The sequence below is a fragment of the Fusarium odoratissimum genome, assembly GCF_000260195.1.
Source record: "Fusarium odoratissimum NRRL 54006 unplaced genomic scaffold supercont1.101, whole genome shotgun sequence".
Taxonomy (NCBI): domain Eukaryota; kingdom Fungi; phylum Ascomycota; class Sordariomycetes; order Hypocreales; family Nectriaceae; genus Fusarium; species Fusarium odoratissimum.
In genome coordinates, this window is record NW_022158762.1 from 6,467 (window position 1) to 22,554 (window position 16,088).

Sequence of the window (16,088 nt, forward strand, 5' to 3'; positions counted from 1 at the left end):
CAAGCATTCCAGAAACACTCTGGCAACGCCACACTACGGAGCTGCGTTGCAGCTTCTTGGGCTGTATTCGATAAGTATTATCAGCTTACAGATGAGAGCCCTGCGTATGGTGCGGCAATAATACTTCATCCGTCACGACGTGTAGCCCATATAAAGAAGAACTGGCCAAAGTCCTGGCATAAACCAGTTCTCGACGGCGTGCGAAAGCATTGGAAAGACTACTACCACGAGCTCCCGCTCCCCACCACGACACCACAGCTGAGAGACGAAATACGGCGCCTTGATGAGTATGACCTACTCGCTCGGGAGCTTGACGTTGTTAGCCCATCTATGAGTGAGCTGGACGAGTACGATGCTTTCACGACGCAACCGCCCATTATCATTGACTGCTCTCCACTTTCTTGGTGGCTCAGAGAAGAACAACAACAGACATACCCTCGTCTCTCTCGAATGGCTGTTGATATCCTCTCGATACCAGCCATGTCTGCCGAGCCGGAGCGCGTCTTCTCCGGGGCGAGACGCACAATTTCATGGGACCGGTGCCAATTGGGTAGTCGTACAATTGAAAGAGGCGAATGCATGAAGAGTTGGATCAAAAGCGGGATAACACAAGGTTACCCGGTAGATTTACTTGAAGCGGAAGGTATTGAGGACAACAACGTAGAGGGGTTAGATGATTCGGCTGGCTGGCAGAGCTCCAACCCAGATTCGGTTTAGTTGATAATGTAAATGACGTCATTTCTTAGTTTCCATATGTATGGATTAAGTTCCATATGGGTTGCATTCCATATTCCATATTCCATAAGGCGCCGTATGGAGTATGGAGTATGGATAGAAAGCCTGCATCAATGGATCCCCCCAAAGCCCCACGGCCTCCATACACAAGTCTTCTATGCCCGATCTCACAACACCTAAGTCGACATCGACCAATACCACGTCCTGCGGCACACCGCCTACTCCTGTTTCAGCATCACTAATGGTATCTAGTACCGCACCTCTTAAGCTATGGGATGGACGTTACACTCCCCCCACCATCAAGACGGACGCAAGTAGTAGTTTTTGTGATAGAGGCACCACCTACTCGCTTAGAGCACGGGGCAGACACACAGCGCGGGCGTCGACTGCAGCTGAAGAACGAGCGATGTTGGGTTGGGACTTTGAAGAATTCAAGCCGTTCGCCGTCTTCAGGTGATCCTGGTGGACACGTCTATCTTTATTTTGTGAATAGCGACCAATATTGTCTACAAGATAGGAAGCGGAAAGATGTCCTTTGGGACAATATCAAGTTCAGGAAGGGACTTAATGTTCATAATATAGGCAAGCTGGTGGAGAAGGTGATTGAAAAGCTTTTGCACCGGTCGCAGAGGCAGTCGATAGATGGAATTTAAATCACTCAGGTTCAGTCTCTCACCTCCTACTACTACTAGTTACTACTATATCAATTACCGTTGGTGATGACATCCAATAATAGAAGAAGCTCCGCACTCTCGAGATCCCGGGTTTCTTTCGCCAGCTAGGCCCCATCAAAAACTACCGGTATGCAGCAACCAACCTTTTTCTAGACCTCGTCACGAAATGCTTGACGACGATCGCGTATCACGTCATAACCTACGATGAGCTTAGTGCTAGCCCTTTGAAGTGCAGCTTCGAGTGTGTTCAAGATGCTCGTCGGGCTTTGACTACGATCGTTCGAGCACCCGAAGCTTTTGTTGACCAAAACGTTGAACGCTGGACCAAATTCCTTAATTTGTAAAGCTTAATCTTCCACATTCTTTGGAGATATCTGACAAAGAGAAGTTTGTTTTGACCGTTCCATTTACCGCATTCGTCGTCTTGGCCGGCAATACAGTGGCAACGTCTTCAAATTGTTGGAGAATCCGGGATTCCCCCTTCCCTTCAGGATTCAGACTGTTAGTCTGAAAGTCCTAGATTAAAAGTTCAAAGTCCTAGATACAATCATCTAGATATATAAACCCGAGAATAACTCTCAGCTCAATAAGAAGCAACCAAGTTTTACGAAAAAAAATTTAAAAAGAATTTACCCAGCACTACTGCGCAATATAAACAACACAAATGGCGGCCTGGCTCTTCTGTCCGCGACTATGACTGCGATCGAGCCCTTAGCAGAAAGCGAGTCACTCGGTAAGAAGTTAGTTGGCATCTGCAATGTATTCTACCAGTTTACTAGCACCGCTGTCACACGACCATCGATGGCATCCGACGCCGTCTACCAAGGACCTAGTTCAGGGCCTACTTTTGGGGAGTCGGGGGTTGCGAGAGAAGATCATATGAGTCCTACTTATTTGAGTACTTCTATGGATGATATTGAGTTTGGACAAGGTTTCGATAACCTGGCATCGTTTATTGAACCACATATGCCATTCAACTAGCGGATTTAGGAAGTGGAGAATCAACTCTACAACTACAGAGGTCTTGGATACTGTTCAGCATGGATGATGGTATTTTTTTTTTTCTTTTCGGAAGAGCTATATATATAAATGATAGGAGAATCTATACAATAAAGAGCAAATGAATATCTACAAAGGAAATATCACACGTCGCTCGATTCTGATTCCGGGCCATTTGGGTTCGTTTGAAGTCCAGAAGTTGCTTAACCACTCTTGATCAAATCAGCAGCCTATATATGTTAATAATATGACTCATAGTCAGCATGCTTGAATGCAACTAACCTTCTCAGCGACAGCATAAACAGTTGTCATGGTGTGCGTGGCGGGAAGCAGAGGTATGACACTGGCATCGACGATGCGGAGTCCCTTAACGCCGTAGACCCTGAGCTTCTCATCAACAACGCCACCTTCACTGCGGCTACCAAGTTTGCAAGAACCAGCGGGGTGGAACAAGGTTGATGCACTGGAACGGATAAACTGTTCGAGGTCGCTGTCGCTTGTCACGTTAGCGCCAGGCACGAGCTCAAACGGGTTCAGGGCCTTGATTGAAGGCGCGCCGGAGAGCTTTCGAGCAAATTTGACACCTTCAGCAAGAACAGCGAGGTCAAGAGGGTTCTTTAGGAACTCGGGGTTGGCCTCAGGAGAGTCGAAGATGTTGGAAGACTTGGCCTTGACGGAACCTCGAGAGTAAGGGTGTTGAAGGCCAAGTACCGAGGTACCATCGGCCCAGATGATCTCCAAGATGGCAGATCGTGTGTCAAGAAGTTTCTCGTTAAGAACTTTCTGCTGCTTCTTGTAACCCTTGACAACCTCGGCAGGTGTACCTGTAGGGAGGAACTTCGAGCCGTCCTGGCCGGTGGCTTGCTTGTGGATATCTGAAGCAGCGCTTGTGTAGTTGGAAAGCGGAAGGAAGAGAAGGAAATCAGCCGTAGGTGAAGTTAAAGGTCCCTTCTTTTGCTGATCATATTCAGCGCGCGCCTCAGCAGCGAAAGTGGCGTTTTTGGTAAGGTTGCTGCCTTGAATAGGTGCATCGACTAAGCAACGTCAGCCTCCGGTACTTTCCTATTGCAGGGAATGACTTACTTGTGCTCACCACGGCGAGGAAGACATGATCGTGGAAGTTCTGACCAACAGCAGGGAGATCAACGACGACAGGGACATCGATGCTGGAGAGTAAAGCTGAGTCACCAATGCCGGAAACCTGCAGGATCTGAGGGGTGTGAACGGCTCCAGCCGCAAGGATGACCTCCTTCTTCGCCTTGAGAGTCTTCTTGGCGCTGTCCCTGTTCTTGGCAAACTGCAAAGAAATCGTCAGATATGAACAAGGGTCCGAGAAGAGTTGCAACTTACCTCGACACCATTAGCCCTCACGGAGCTTCCATTCTTGCTAGTGAGAACACGAGTAACTTGATGGCCTGGAAGAAGCTGAAGGTTTCTGCGCTGGGAGACAGCACTGTAGTAATCTTGTGCAGAGGAGCGGACAAGAGTCTCGCGATTGAGGTTGTGAGGGCAGAAGTATCCTCCAATCGCGCCGCCGTTGGCTTGGTCGACGGCGATATTGATGTCGAGCTCTCCGGTGGCTTCTACTAGGTTCTCTGAAGCATGTTAGTATTGATCCATTTTGCGAATTGTATACGCAGAAGATGTACTTACTCGTTGTGGGCCAGAAGAAAGGTGAATAACTGGAATGGATGTAACCTGAGGACCCATGAGCAGAAGGGTCTGTGGTGATGCCATATTCCTTCTTGATACCGGCAGTTGGCCCAGTGAATTTCTCGTTCTAAGACGAATGTTAGTTTCGATCTTGCACATTTACCGAGTTCTCAGTGTACCTTCTTGAAATAAGGAAGCAGGGTTTTCCACTGCCAATCGCCATTGCCAAGCTCAGCCCAGCGATCGTAGTCTGCCTGTGATCCGCGATCGTAAACCATGCGGTTCAGCTTGGTAGAACCTCCGACGACCTTGCCCAAAGGAATCGAGATGCTGCGTCCATTGAGCGAAGTGGTAGAAGGATAAGTGAGATTCCAGTCGTACTTTGTGCCAACAGCATTACCAGCAAGGCCTGGAATTGTCACGATGTCCTCATTTTTATCGCTGTATATATATTAGTATTTTTTTGGGTTAAATCACGTATATCTTACAAGTCACCTGCTTCAATCACGAGGACGGTCACAGCTGCGGGTGTGTCAATAAATATCGAGGAGCGATGTTACTGTAGAACGCACCAGGATCTTCCGATAGGCGGTTGGCAACAGTGAGGCCAGAGGCTCCTGCGCCAACGATGATATAGTCATATTCCGTACGCAAATTGACATCTTGTCGCGGGTAGGCTGATGCAGTTGTTGCATGCAGACAGCTGAGAGCTGCCAAGATAAGTGCTTGGAGTTTAGGCATGATCAAAATGAATGGCAATGAATGAGTGTTTGTATTTTCTCAAATGACAACTGGGCTGATCAAACAGTACCTGTATGAGAATTGTGTGGGACGAAGTCGATCTTATACCCCCTCCTGGCCCCAACAAACAACGGACTGCGACTGATATAGAAGGTGTTTTTATCATCTATCCCAGAACGGAACGTGTCACTAATGATCCCAAGTATTAGCACAAGAAGACCTGCTTGTATGTAAAGCTGGTTTCCCGCGCCCAGTTGCCGAAGCTGAAGGTTTTGTTTCATCCCTTAGATGGCCATTTCAGGAATTCATTCAAAAAGACGCTGCAGAGGGAATCATCTCCACAAACCTTATATCGGAGTACGGATACCGAAGCGTGAGTTCCTGATTGGACAGGGATCAGCTTTAGAAGCAAGCATGGGCTTTTAGACCCAGCCTTAGCATGGCCTAATAAGGTTTGCATAGCCGATTCAGACATAGAGGTACACGAAGACTGATATTGTAAGCAATTGTAAATAACTATACCATGGCTGGTGGGATAAAAAAGCGAGGAGGGAATATGTACTTCATAGCCGAAACTACCGAGGTGACTTACAATACCGTCGGGTACGGGGAAACCGGTCACCCCCAGAAAAATTGCTTGACCCTGTGAATCAGCTTAACGGAATGCAATGAAGCGGGTGGTATTACGAACCCAGCGGTTATGTCATATGTATTCCGCAGTTTTCATCCACTCACGAAGAAACTCACTCGGGACCACGTATACAAGCGTGATCCCCTACGATGGATCACGACCATGACCGTGATCCCAATAAACATACACAAGTACATAGACCACACTCATTAGCACTTTTATAGACTCTAGCTCTCCAGCTATCAATAAAACTTCCTTACATTGAACAAAGCCTAACACGCATTTGATTCCCCTATTAGGAGACGCGATACATTGCATCACTTAGCATCACGCCTTGTGCAATATACCAACATAAACCTAGTATGGACTAGTTTATGTTGCATTACGCCAGTCAAAGGGTAGGTAAAGGCCCACAGCAACCCTCCTTAGAACGTCGTAAAGTATAAATATTATAGAAGGCCATAGGAAGTCGTGCCTATTAAAAAGTGGAAGTACTGGTTAACGCCGGGGTTGGCAACGGCTATACCTTAACCACATGAACTTTTGTCAGTGAAGCCACTAGTTGGCTGCAAAAGCGGGAAATAGGTACCTCTAATTAGCTCAAATTGACCCTCCAACCCCCAGCTAGCTGCTCCACTGACAAAAGTTCAGAGGTTCAGGGCTCACGTATACTGTAGAATGAGGTTTTGTAGCGCATCGGATCTGTCTGTTGTCGCTTAGGAAACGAATGGCCCCACTATCCCGCCGCAGGATCCGGCTCTTGCTTTGTGCTCCATTGTTTAAGGTTTGTCGGTGTTAGAACCCGAGTTGATCTGCCGGACCCCCTCGATCCACCCTCTCGGAAGCGGCAATCCATCTCACCCATAGACACTTCTCGCACTTTGCCAGAAGCGACTGGGATCCCTAGAATCACTGACTATTGATAAGAGTACTTTACAGTATATAAGCCTTACCCGCGTTATCTATCTATCACTTAGCAAACATAATCACCATATTTACCTCTTTGCTTTAGATTTTCCCTAACCCAAATACAGTTTTAGAAGTTTCTTCATGATCTGATCATATCGGTAAGACCTGCATATCGGAAAAACCGGCATATCGGAAAAAATCGGCACATCGGCAAGACCTATAACTAAGTTAAGTTATGGGCAAGCATTCAGGTTATCGGCTGCATTGGAGCTGCAAATAACATATCCTATACACAGTTCAAATGTTTTACTATAACGCCTCCGTAGTTACCTATAGCAAACTTCTAGCTCGACGACATACAACAAGTAGTGTTTCCTAACGAGTAGCTGAGTTTATATAAAGAGTGTGTTAGAGTGTTAAATTGTAAGTCGTGATACTAAGCTGTGTGGCGTATTTGATCTCGAAACAAACAAATAATACTTAAAAACCTTAATGATTACAAGGTTTAAATACGAAGAGCTCTTAAAAGTCTGAGGATATTCTGGTCACCTATATAGATCCATGTAGAATATATAAAACATTAATTCCTTCTCTAGGTTTTAGGTTACGTCTATCTTAATGATTTAGGATTATCTTAGAACCTTTAAGGCTTATATGTAAGTCAAGCGTTAAACCTGGCTTGAATTCATCAAGTTTCTACCTAAACTTATCGGCCTTCCTTGTTACGATTCGTGCCCGTAACAGCGCTGTAAGGCTTCTATAAGGCAGCTGTAGCACACCCATGATTGCTTGCATAGCGATTATGGCCCGATCTTTTGCCCTGTGGTTTAACGGCTTGTGCGACCGTTACATTCCTTATTTTGTGTTCTGTATTCTAGTCTCATTCCTGGCTAATCCATAATGGGGTTAGTGTTGATGGTTAAACGCTATTGCCCCTGAACCCTGACTAACAGGTGGAAGGAAGGTGATGAAATGTCGGACCGAGAAATCCAGGACCTCCGTACTTCGAAGGTTAACTTCGTTGTACAAATGAGTCAAGCAAAAGTTATACAGTATAAATCAAAGTATAAACATTTCATGCTGATGACTGAGCATGACGAGGGTGAACCAAGCTTATTATCTCAGACATTGCAAATTAGAGACACGAAAGTCATCTGCAGTTCAAAAATACGGGGTCGTACAGCAGAAGAGGTCATTCAATATGTTATGTTATGTTATGTGTATTTTTCGTCCGGGGGGCCATCGGCCCCGAAAAGTCTCCTAAGGGAGCACAGGACGTGCTGAGCTAAACCATCTACAATCGCTGCCGTACTGATCCTCGCTCAGGTCATCTGCAAGGCCTCTTGCGTCGGAGCCGTATACATGCTCGAGCGTTTTCTCTACTCATCCCCCAAGAGGCACCTCTCTACTCGTAGCCAGCTCTACAGTAGTTGTCGGTGAAGCACGTCCCATTGGACATTAATACAGTTGATCCTCGCAGAGCTTCCCTCCAGCAGCGTCCCATCTAGTTCATCCAGCATATCATCGGCACAAAAAGGCGCATTTACTTTCAAGAGGTCATCCCGTCAGCGGGATCTATTCCTCTCCAGCCTAGAATTCTCTTACACAGATAGATCAAGTAGCTTTCCATACTCTAAGGCAGGAAGTCCATTATCCCCTAAGATCGCCAGTAGCTGCAACCCTAGAACCGTGCATCCTTAGGGGAAACCCTTGCAGGAGAAAACCCCAAGGCGGCCAGAACGCTGCTCTATAGATGAGGTAGTCGCCTTATTCTACGGTTTCCAGGTAAGCTCTATACCATTTTGACCCAGCGGTTTTGTCTAGTGGTCTCAGCCAGTGAGACAAATTGTCGAAGCCTGGTCGTGTTCCGGGAAGCAGCCGAGGCTGCAGAAAGAAAGAGGAGAGTCTCTAGGCAGTACGTGACTACAGAGATCGGTCAAGCAGCTTCCGAGCTGCAAAAAGGGCAACGAACCATGTGGGGTCCGTGCGTTAAGGTCAAGGGCACCAGAGAGCCTAAGAAGTCGAGCAGCCGAAGGCTGTTTGTGTTGTTCGGGCAGCTAAAGCTGCAGAGGTTGGTCGAGGCAGCGTTAAACTGCAGGCGAAGGTGAGAGTGAGGGTGAGGGCATGATGACCCTCGATGTTAAGCAGCAAGATGCTGCGAATGTCATCTGGGCAGCCGAGGCTGCAGAAGTCGGTGTTACGGGAAGTCGAGGGGCACAGAGGCCAGAATATTGCAGGCTTGCGAAGCCGAAATGTCGAGGTGAGAAGAAGTCGCAGATAAGATAAATAAAATGGTGCCTAGAGGCGATGTTAAGAGCCCGCGAAGCTCAGTGCCGTTGAAAACACTTGTCACGAAGAAAGGTTAACTCTCTGAATCCCTTTCTTCCAGCAGCTGTTAGGGTCCTGCTAGTCCTGCAGCTGCTTTTGTTGCTATTTTGGCCTGTAAAAATTTTCTGCCCTAGCAGAACGCTAATAGCAGGTGCCAAGGAAAATTTTTTACAGGAGAGAGTTGAGAGGCCATTCAATTCGTCTGATCAGACTACTGTAGGGTAGGCAATCGGGAATTCGAGAAGAGCCTGAGGTGGCACGGCACCCGAATTGTTTGTTTTGGCTGCCGGGGACTTTTGCTCCGGCCCCCGCTTACGGCATTGATCGTTTACCTAGCTAATCTGTTTCACAATATTCCGATTGGTTGACTGACGCAGGTGAGAGTGGGTGGTCGGATCATATGTGGGATAATCACCCCTTGGCACGGCGATTATTTGTGCCAATTTCTCTTAAACAAGAACAAGTCCCAAGATTATTAAGCTTCCACTGAAAATTAATAAGAAAACATGTGGTTCATTTTCATTCTCCAAAGTTTACATTAAGCTACCACCTTCTCACTATGGACACTCATATGTAAACGAATAGCATGACTGTGATTTACTACCCCTGTCGGCAGTTGGTGCATGTGATTGATTGGCATTGCCGCTTATCAGGGTCTGTCCCTGGCACAAAGATTTCTCCATCTCCACAGCCATTCATGGATGACATAACGAATTTCAGTAGTGTCACCGCCTACCACTTTCTGAGAAACAATCAAGAAGGGACAGTGACATTGATGTGGATTACCCTGCTTATTAGAGGCGAAAAGGCTGGTATCCTTGTGATTCATGGTATTACTGCAGCTGTAAACCCCGACCATGCCTTTTTGCCCCATGCTCATCCTACATGTAGGGAAGTGGTGAAGGCAGCAGGATATTCATACGCCCATCATAATATTGCAATCAGACTCGTAAATCGTACGGTAGAGTCTCTAGTCCTTAGGGTTGGTACGTATAGTACAATCCTGTTTTCGGTGATGTGCGATGTCGGGCGCAGACTGTCCCCAGCCCCAGTGCGGGGAGCCACTGACTACATACGTACCTGTTGCCTGCTTCTCTATAAACTCCCCAGACGGCTTCGGGTCGCCTCAACCTCAACCTCAACGCTCTTGCGATGCAACTTTTTAAACTGCACAACAGCTGTGCCAGCCAAGCTCTTATAAAGGCTTTGTTTTGCCTAGTCGGACTGCATTCGCAGCCACCAAACCCCTGCCTAACTCAGTCGCTTCTCTCCACCATCGTCACCACGTCGAACCGGTATATTTGTTTTCCATCGCTGGATTCTAGGCCTCGGGTTGCCGCGTCGTAACTCTGTCCCTGGCAGAGCCATGTCCGGCAGTGCAGTTTCGAACCCTCAACATGCTCAGCAGTCCTTCGATTCCGGTCCCCAACTCTATCACGACGTTCCCGAGTTGCACGCTGTGCCTTCTCCCTCTCACAGCGCCTTAATGGATTTCACACACTTCGACGATTTTGCGTTTGCTTACCATGGTCTTCCTGACCAGTCTTCTCTCGTTTCCGTAGCAGATCACACCCTCATGTTCCAATCTCACACTGCGCTTCCCCAGCACCAGGCCATTTCTGGCATTGCACATAGCAGTCTGCCGTTCGGTACCTTGCCTACGGGCAACCGCTGTCAGAGCATGGAAGGCTCCAAAGCCCTGCCTGATCGGACATCTCCCGCATCCAACGCCTTCGAAAACCCGACTACCGATGAGTTTGGTTTGGCTTCCTGTAACCGTGCAGATGGCACAGATCTAGGCGGTAAGCCTAAGAAGGATAAAGCCGGTGCCACACCTGCGTGGAGTGGACTTAAGACAAAGGCTGGCAAGGAAAGAAAACGCCTCCCGCTCGCTTGCATTGCATGCCGCCGAAAGAAGGTCCGTTGTTCAGGCGAGAAACCCGCCTGCAAGCACTGCCTACACTCACATACCCCATGTGTCTACAAAGTTACAACTCGGAAGGCTGCGCCTCGGACAGATTACATGGCTATGCTCGATAAGCGACCGAAGTGCATGGAAGAACGCATCATCAAGGCCACACCCAAGTCGGATCAGGAAGTCGCATCATCTGTAACTCGCCCCGTGGTCGAACCGGCGATACCAGGAACTGTACCTTCCAGTAAGCCAACCAAGAAGCGCGGCGCCGAGGAAGCATTCGGGCTTGATCTGGAAGCTTGGGCGAAGGCGCCTTCGAAGCCAAAGATTGAGGGCGATGATAGGCCCAGCAGTTTGCAAGCCCAGGAAGGGGAGGAGAATAAGCTGCAACATGAAGGCACCGAAGCACTCCCCTCCGAGGAGATACAGGAGCATCTCGCAGAGGTGTTTTTCGACAACATCTATGGTCAATCTTACCATCTTTTACACAAGCCAAGCTATCTGCGAAAGTTAAAGTGAGTTGTTTTTGGGTTGAATCTCACGTATCTTGCTGACTGTCAACAGAAATGGCACACTACCTCCGGTGCTTGTTCTCACAGTATGCGCTGTAGCTGCTCGTTTTACCTCAAACCCCCTAGTGAGTTCTTCAGGGCCTGAATTCTTACGCGGTGAAGAATGGGCATCACACGCTCGAGAGATTTGCACCAGACAATACGAATGGCCAAGCCTCACCATCTTGACATGTCTTCTCATTTTGGGCCTTCATGAATTTGGAACGTGCCAGGGCAGCCGCAGCTGGGCCCTAGGTGGGCAAGCTATCCGAATGGCTTTCGCTCTCCAGTTACATAAAGACTTGGAATACGATCCCTCGGGCCCTAATTGCGCCAAAACGCAGCTCAGCTTCATTGATCGAGAGATTCGGCGACGCATAATGTGGGCTTGCTTTCTCTTGGATCGCTTCAACTCTTCTGGGACAGATCGACCCATGTTCATCAGGGAGGATACAATTCAGATTCCTCTGCCGGTAAAGGAAAAGTACTTCCAATTCGGCATGCCTGTGCCCACCGAGATGTTGGACGGTCGAGTACCTCATCCGCCGTCGCCCAACGACGGACAAATCGCTGATGCACGAGAGAACATGGGAGTTGCGGCCTTCCTGATTCGAGCCATTGCCTTATGGGGACGGATCATCACCTACCTGAGCCAACGGTGTAAGGATCTAGACCCCAATCCATGGTGGGAAGACGAGTCTCACTATATGAAGCATCTCAATGATGTTGTAAACCTTGAAGCTAGTCTGCCCTTGTCACTCAAGTACTCTGCAGAGAACCTCGAGGTCCACAAGACAGAGAACGCGGCAAGCCAATTTTTTTTCATGCATATCTGCCTGCAGCATAACATCCTTCTTGTGAGTCGAACCGCCATGTCAGCGCGAAAGCAGCAGGGTGTTCATGATGATTTCTTCTCTGAAGCGAGTAAGAGGACATTCAGCGCTGCGAACCGGATATCTGAATTCCTTCGTGAGGCCGAACAGTCGCAGTGCTTTGTTTCGGCACCCTTCGCTGGATACTGCGCCTTTTCCTCGGCAACAGTTCACATCTTGGGTATCTCTCGCAATCCATCCATGAAGCCAACAGCCGAGGCCAATTTGACCACTAATGTCAAGTACCTTCACAAAATGAAGAAGTATTGGGGTATGTTTCACTGGATGGTGGAGAACGTTCGCACTCAGTATCGAAATGTCTTGCACGCTATGAGAGCTGGTGTGAATGTCGAAGAACGAGCCACAGAGCTATCTTTCCTTCAATACGGAGACTGGTATAACCGTGACCCTCGCGGTCTTTCTGACGCTGAGTTCATGGACCCTGCCACTCACAAACGAAAGGATTCAGGAGCAGACGGCGTTCTTGAAGCGAAGCCCGACCTGCGATCAGTGGAGGAATACTTTACGCTTCCAGCACCACGAAGGGTCGAGAATCAGGATACTATCCGCACAGCAGCGCCAAAACGAAAGCAAAGCGCCAAGAAGCAGACTGGCATGCCAGCACAACCTGGCCAGCATCTCGATTCGTTGCAGAGTACAGATGCAGACGCAGTCTCCCAGGAACGCAAGTTCTCGGGTGGTTTGGGATTGCAAATTACAGGTGCAGCAGGCTTCAACCCTCTCTCAGCATCAAACCAGCAGAACCCGGATTTCAGCACCACCATGTCACCTACGAGCCCGGCCAACATGACTCCATTTTCTCACTACGCACACACGCCCACCTTTTTCCCACTCGAGCTGCTCTCAATAGACTTTGGGCAGGGCTCGAATGGAAACATCGACCCGCTTGATCGTCAGCTTATCTATGGCGGATACTCAATAGATGCTAGTACCGGCCTAGGTGATGGATATCCTTGGGCATTGTAATTATGTCGTGTTACGTTATGTATATTTTTCGTCCGGGGGGCCATAAAGCCCCAGAAGTCTCCTAAGGGAGCATAGGACGTGCTGAGCTAAATTATCTGCAATTGCTGTCCCATCCAACCTCATGCAGAACACCCGAGATGTCCACTCGCATCAATGGAGAGTTTCAAAAGCTCTTTCCCCCACATGGCACTTTCCTACTCGTAGCCATCCCTACGGTAGTTTCAGGCACATCGTCTTGGACGTCATTGCAGGTAACACAGGAAAAGTCCCAATACGACTGTCATTCAATCTAGTCCATCCAGCATATCATCGGCATTACTTCAAGAGGGCATCCCGTCAGCGGAAACAGGTGCCAAGAAAAGGTCTTTACAGGAGAGAGATGATTTGGGCCAATTTACAACGTTGTGGTTGACTTTGCAGGGCAGAGACCGCTAACTGTGTAGTGAGGCGTGGCATTCCATTATCAAGTACGTTATATCTTTTATACAATTAGATTGTTATGAACTGGATCGTGGTAAAGGCTGGGATGGAAACTCAGCGGAACTGCGGATAGACACCTACCAATGCGCCAGCCCTTTAATTAATATTAATGAAATTATCTTTTTTCTGCGAAAAAACTAAAAACGTTATGCATAGAGCTATTCGGATGAGCCGGGAAAGCTGCAAAAAGACAGGGGCCCTTACATTTCGTGCGGCAGTGGCTTAGAATTGAGGCCGCTCTTGATGCAAATGAGTTTGCCTTTCGGTTCGAATTGGTAATCTCCCTCGACGCATCGCGACGAAAACTCTAGCACCGGAATTTTCATGGTGGCAGGTGACTTGTTTGTCCCCAAAATATTCAAGTTCTCAAAAGTCTGAGGATGTTCTGGCCACCCATTTAGATGCATGTAGAATGTATGAGGCACTAATTCCTTCTCTGGGTTTTAGGTGTCTTCTATCTTACTCCTTCAGGATTGTCTCAGAACCTTTAAAGTTTACATTCAAGTCTTAAACATTAAACTTGGCTTGAATTTATAAGTTTCTGCCTAAATGTATCGGCCTTCCTTATTTGGTGTTCTGTATTCTAGTCTCATTCCTGGCTGATCAATAATGGGGTTAACGCTTAACGGTTAACGCTATTGCCTCAGAACCCTGAACCCTGACCAACGGTGCTGTCTTGTGGCCCGGCTAGAAGGAGGGTGATAAAATGTCGGACCGAGAGATCCAGCACCTCATTACTACGAAGGGTTCACGTTCGTTGCACGTATCTCTTGTCGCTTATTTACCATGTCACCAATGGCGTCAGACCCCACCCTGGCTTCAACGGGTAATATTGTCCATTTCCTCCAAACCTTGCTATCTTCCCCTCCTTTTACTGTATATTTCAGTTGTCAATTTCTATCATGCATACATACGCCCCTGCTTCACCAAGTCCTGTTCGAGATGCATGGTTCCCTCTGTGTCTTACACATAACCGAAGCTCCAACCTTTTCACAACACAACCCTTTGCCTGAATTTCATTCTCCCTCCATCTATCTATCATATTACAGGCAAAATAACCACGATGGGATCGGGCAGCTTGACTGCTCCTCCTGCTGAGGAACCTGAATTGACCTTCTGGCGGAATAGTGCATCAGCAAGTATCAAGCCCATCCAACCAGTACACCGTAATTCCAAGCGAGCTTGCTCAAGTGCTGCCACAATTCATCAACACCGCCACCGTGCCACACACACAACTGGCATGTATGGTCGAAACAAGCGAGTGCAGAAGGCTTGCGAGCAATGTCGAATGAGAAAGTCCAAGGTATGTTTCCAGTACCCACTTACTGCTTGGCCCCTATTCTCTCTTATACGTTTTTCAGTGTGACACCGGATTTCCATGCAGGCGATGTAAGGACCATGGTCTAATTTGCACGGGCGGTATCCCAAGTAAGAGTAAATACAAGCAAGTACCTAAAGGGTATGTGAATAAAGAATCCATAGTGATTTGCATCTCACTTACACGCCACAGTTACGCGGAGGTTCTCGAGACCACACAATCCGTCCTCGTTATGACCACCCGCAAGCTTTACTTCAAGGTCCGAAATAACCAGTCTTGGGACCTCGGTGAGCCCGAACTCGATCACAACGGCCAACCGGTAATCCACAGCATTGCCCAGAAGCTCGGGTGTATCCACCCTAACAACGAAATCGACCTGTCTGAGTACTCATTATTCCCTGAAGACGAAGTCGGTATGGATGAGTTTGCACAACAGCTCAACGATCAGCAAATCGAACACAAGCCTCGGAAGGAGCCTATGAAGGACGAAGACTCATCAACGAGGAACCGAACTGAGCGAGCGTCGCCATCGAAGCTCTATCATTCCAATGTCGAGCACGATTACCAGGAGGCCGCATTTAGTGACATCAACACCATAGCTCTTTCACCACAGAATTTCATAAGCAGCGCCGGATTTGACTTTCCCTCCCTGCCACCCGAGGTTGATTCTTCGACTCTGTTGCAATCCTCTGCAATGAGCAATTTTGCCGCCTTGCCAATTGCCAAGCCCCAGCCTACCGATCTTAATTTGACCTACTTCCAACAACGAAACGGTATGATGGCGAGCATGAGCTTGTTGAATCAGGGCCATGTGGAGTTTGAAGTCGACACCATCATGCCTCGCGTCCTTTTACAAACCAGTCCTGAGGTTATTCTAAGCATGGACGATTCCATGTCATCTTCTGGCTATGCCGGCTAACTAATGCGACCATGGCAAGGATCTTCCTCTTCATGCAGTGAACATCAGGCACTACCACCACTTCCAGTTTGACTTGTTTCTTTTGACATCTTGTTTGTCTTTAACTCCTTTTCCTCATTTTCTTCTTGCTTGCGACAAAACAACTGATTTTTCTCTACAGATCATGTGGTTGTTATTATCAATGCAAATATCGTTACGTCGATATTTGTTTATGGCCATTTTCATCCACCTTTCTACCTGTTTTCTCCGAACTATCACATAATCTCTACCATACAAATAGCACAACGCAACAAAAATCTTCTGTGACCCTGCTTTTATGTAGAAATATTTCCATTGGGCAGTTGGCTGCGTAAAGCATGAAGCAAAGGCTCTTTGC

General features: G+C 47.8%; 4 protein-coding genes across 4 annotated transcripts; 3 read left to right on the top strand and 1 right to left on the bottom strand.

Moving 5' to 3' along the window:
- Positions 1–2,102: 2,102 nt before the first annotated feature.
- On the top strand, positions 2,103–2,390 carry FOIG_16628 (uncharacterized protein; the record flags this gene model as incomplete). The annotated part of the gene is made up of 1 exon (XM_031218092.1): positions 2,103–2,390. One exon carries the CDS (start codon positions 2,103–2,105, stop codon positions 2,388–2,390), a length of 288 nt encoding a protein of 95 aa, XP_031052192.1.
- A 99-nt stretch (positions 2,391–2,489) lies between these two features.
- FOIG_16629 (uncharacterized protein) lies at positions 2,490–5,047 on the bottom strand. The gene is made up of 8 exons (XM_031218093.1): positions 4,634–5,047; positions 4,550–4,583; positions 4,241–4,502; positions 4,062–4,188; positions 3,759–4,003; positions 3,492–3,705; positions 2,691–3,442; positions 2,490–2,638 (listed from the first exon to the last, which is right to left on the bottom strand). The coding sequence occupies exons 1-8, from the start codon at positions 4,800–4,802 to the stop codon at positions 2,612–2,614; spliced, it is 1,830 nt and encodes a 609-aa protein (XP_031052193.1). The 5' UTR covers positions 4,803–5,047; the 3' UTR covers positions 2,490–2,611.
- A 4,989-nt stretch (positions 5,048–10,036) lies between these two features.
- Positions 10,037–12,995, top strand: FOIG_16630 (uncharacterized protein; the record flags this gene model as incomplete). Its single annotated transcript, XM_031218094.1, has 2 exons — positions 10,037–11,100; positions 11,150–12,995. 2 exons carry the CDS (start codon positions 10,037–10,039, stop codon positions 12,993–12,995), a joined length of 2,910 nt encoding a protein of 969 aa, XP_031052194.1.
- Positions 12,996–14,538: 1,543 nt separating this feature from the next.
- On the top strand, positions 14,539–15,712 carry FOIG_16631 (uncharacterized protein; the record flags this gene model as incomplete). Its single annotated transcript, XM_031218095.1, has 3 exons — positions 14,539–14,778; positions 14,837–14,934; positions 14,986–15,712. The coding sequence occupies 3 exons, from the start codon at positions 14,539–14,541 to the stop codon at positions 15,710–15,712; spliced, it is 1,065 nt and encodes a 354-aa protein (XP_031052195.1).
- Positions 15,713–16,088: the final 376 nt, after the last annotated feature.

What these genes read in the sequence shown, in the direction of transcription:
- FOIG_16629 (XM_031218093.1), bottom strand. Translation starts at nt 4,802, where the DNA reads ATGCCTAAACTCCAAGCACTTATCTTGGCAGCTCTCAGCTGTCTGCAT. An exon ending in CCGCCTATCGGAAGATCCTG is followed by an intron (nt 4,584 to 4,633) that starts GTGCGTTCTACA and finishes ACACACCCGCAG; the next exon opens with CTGTGACCGTCCTCGTGATT. An exon ending in TTTCTTCTGGCCCACAACGA is followed by an intron (nt 4,004 to 4,061) that starts GTAAGTACATCT and finishes AACATGCTTCAG; the next exon opens with AGAACCTAGTAGAAGCCACC.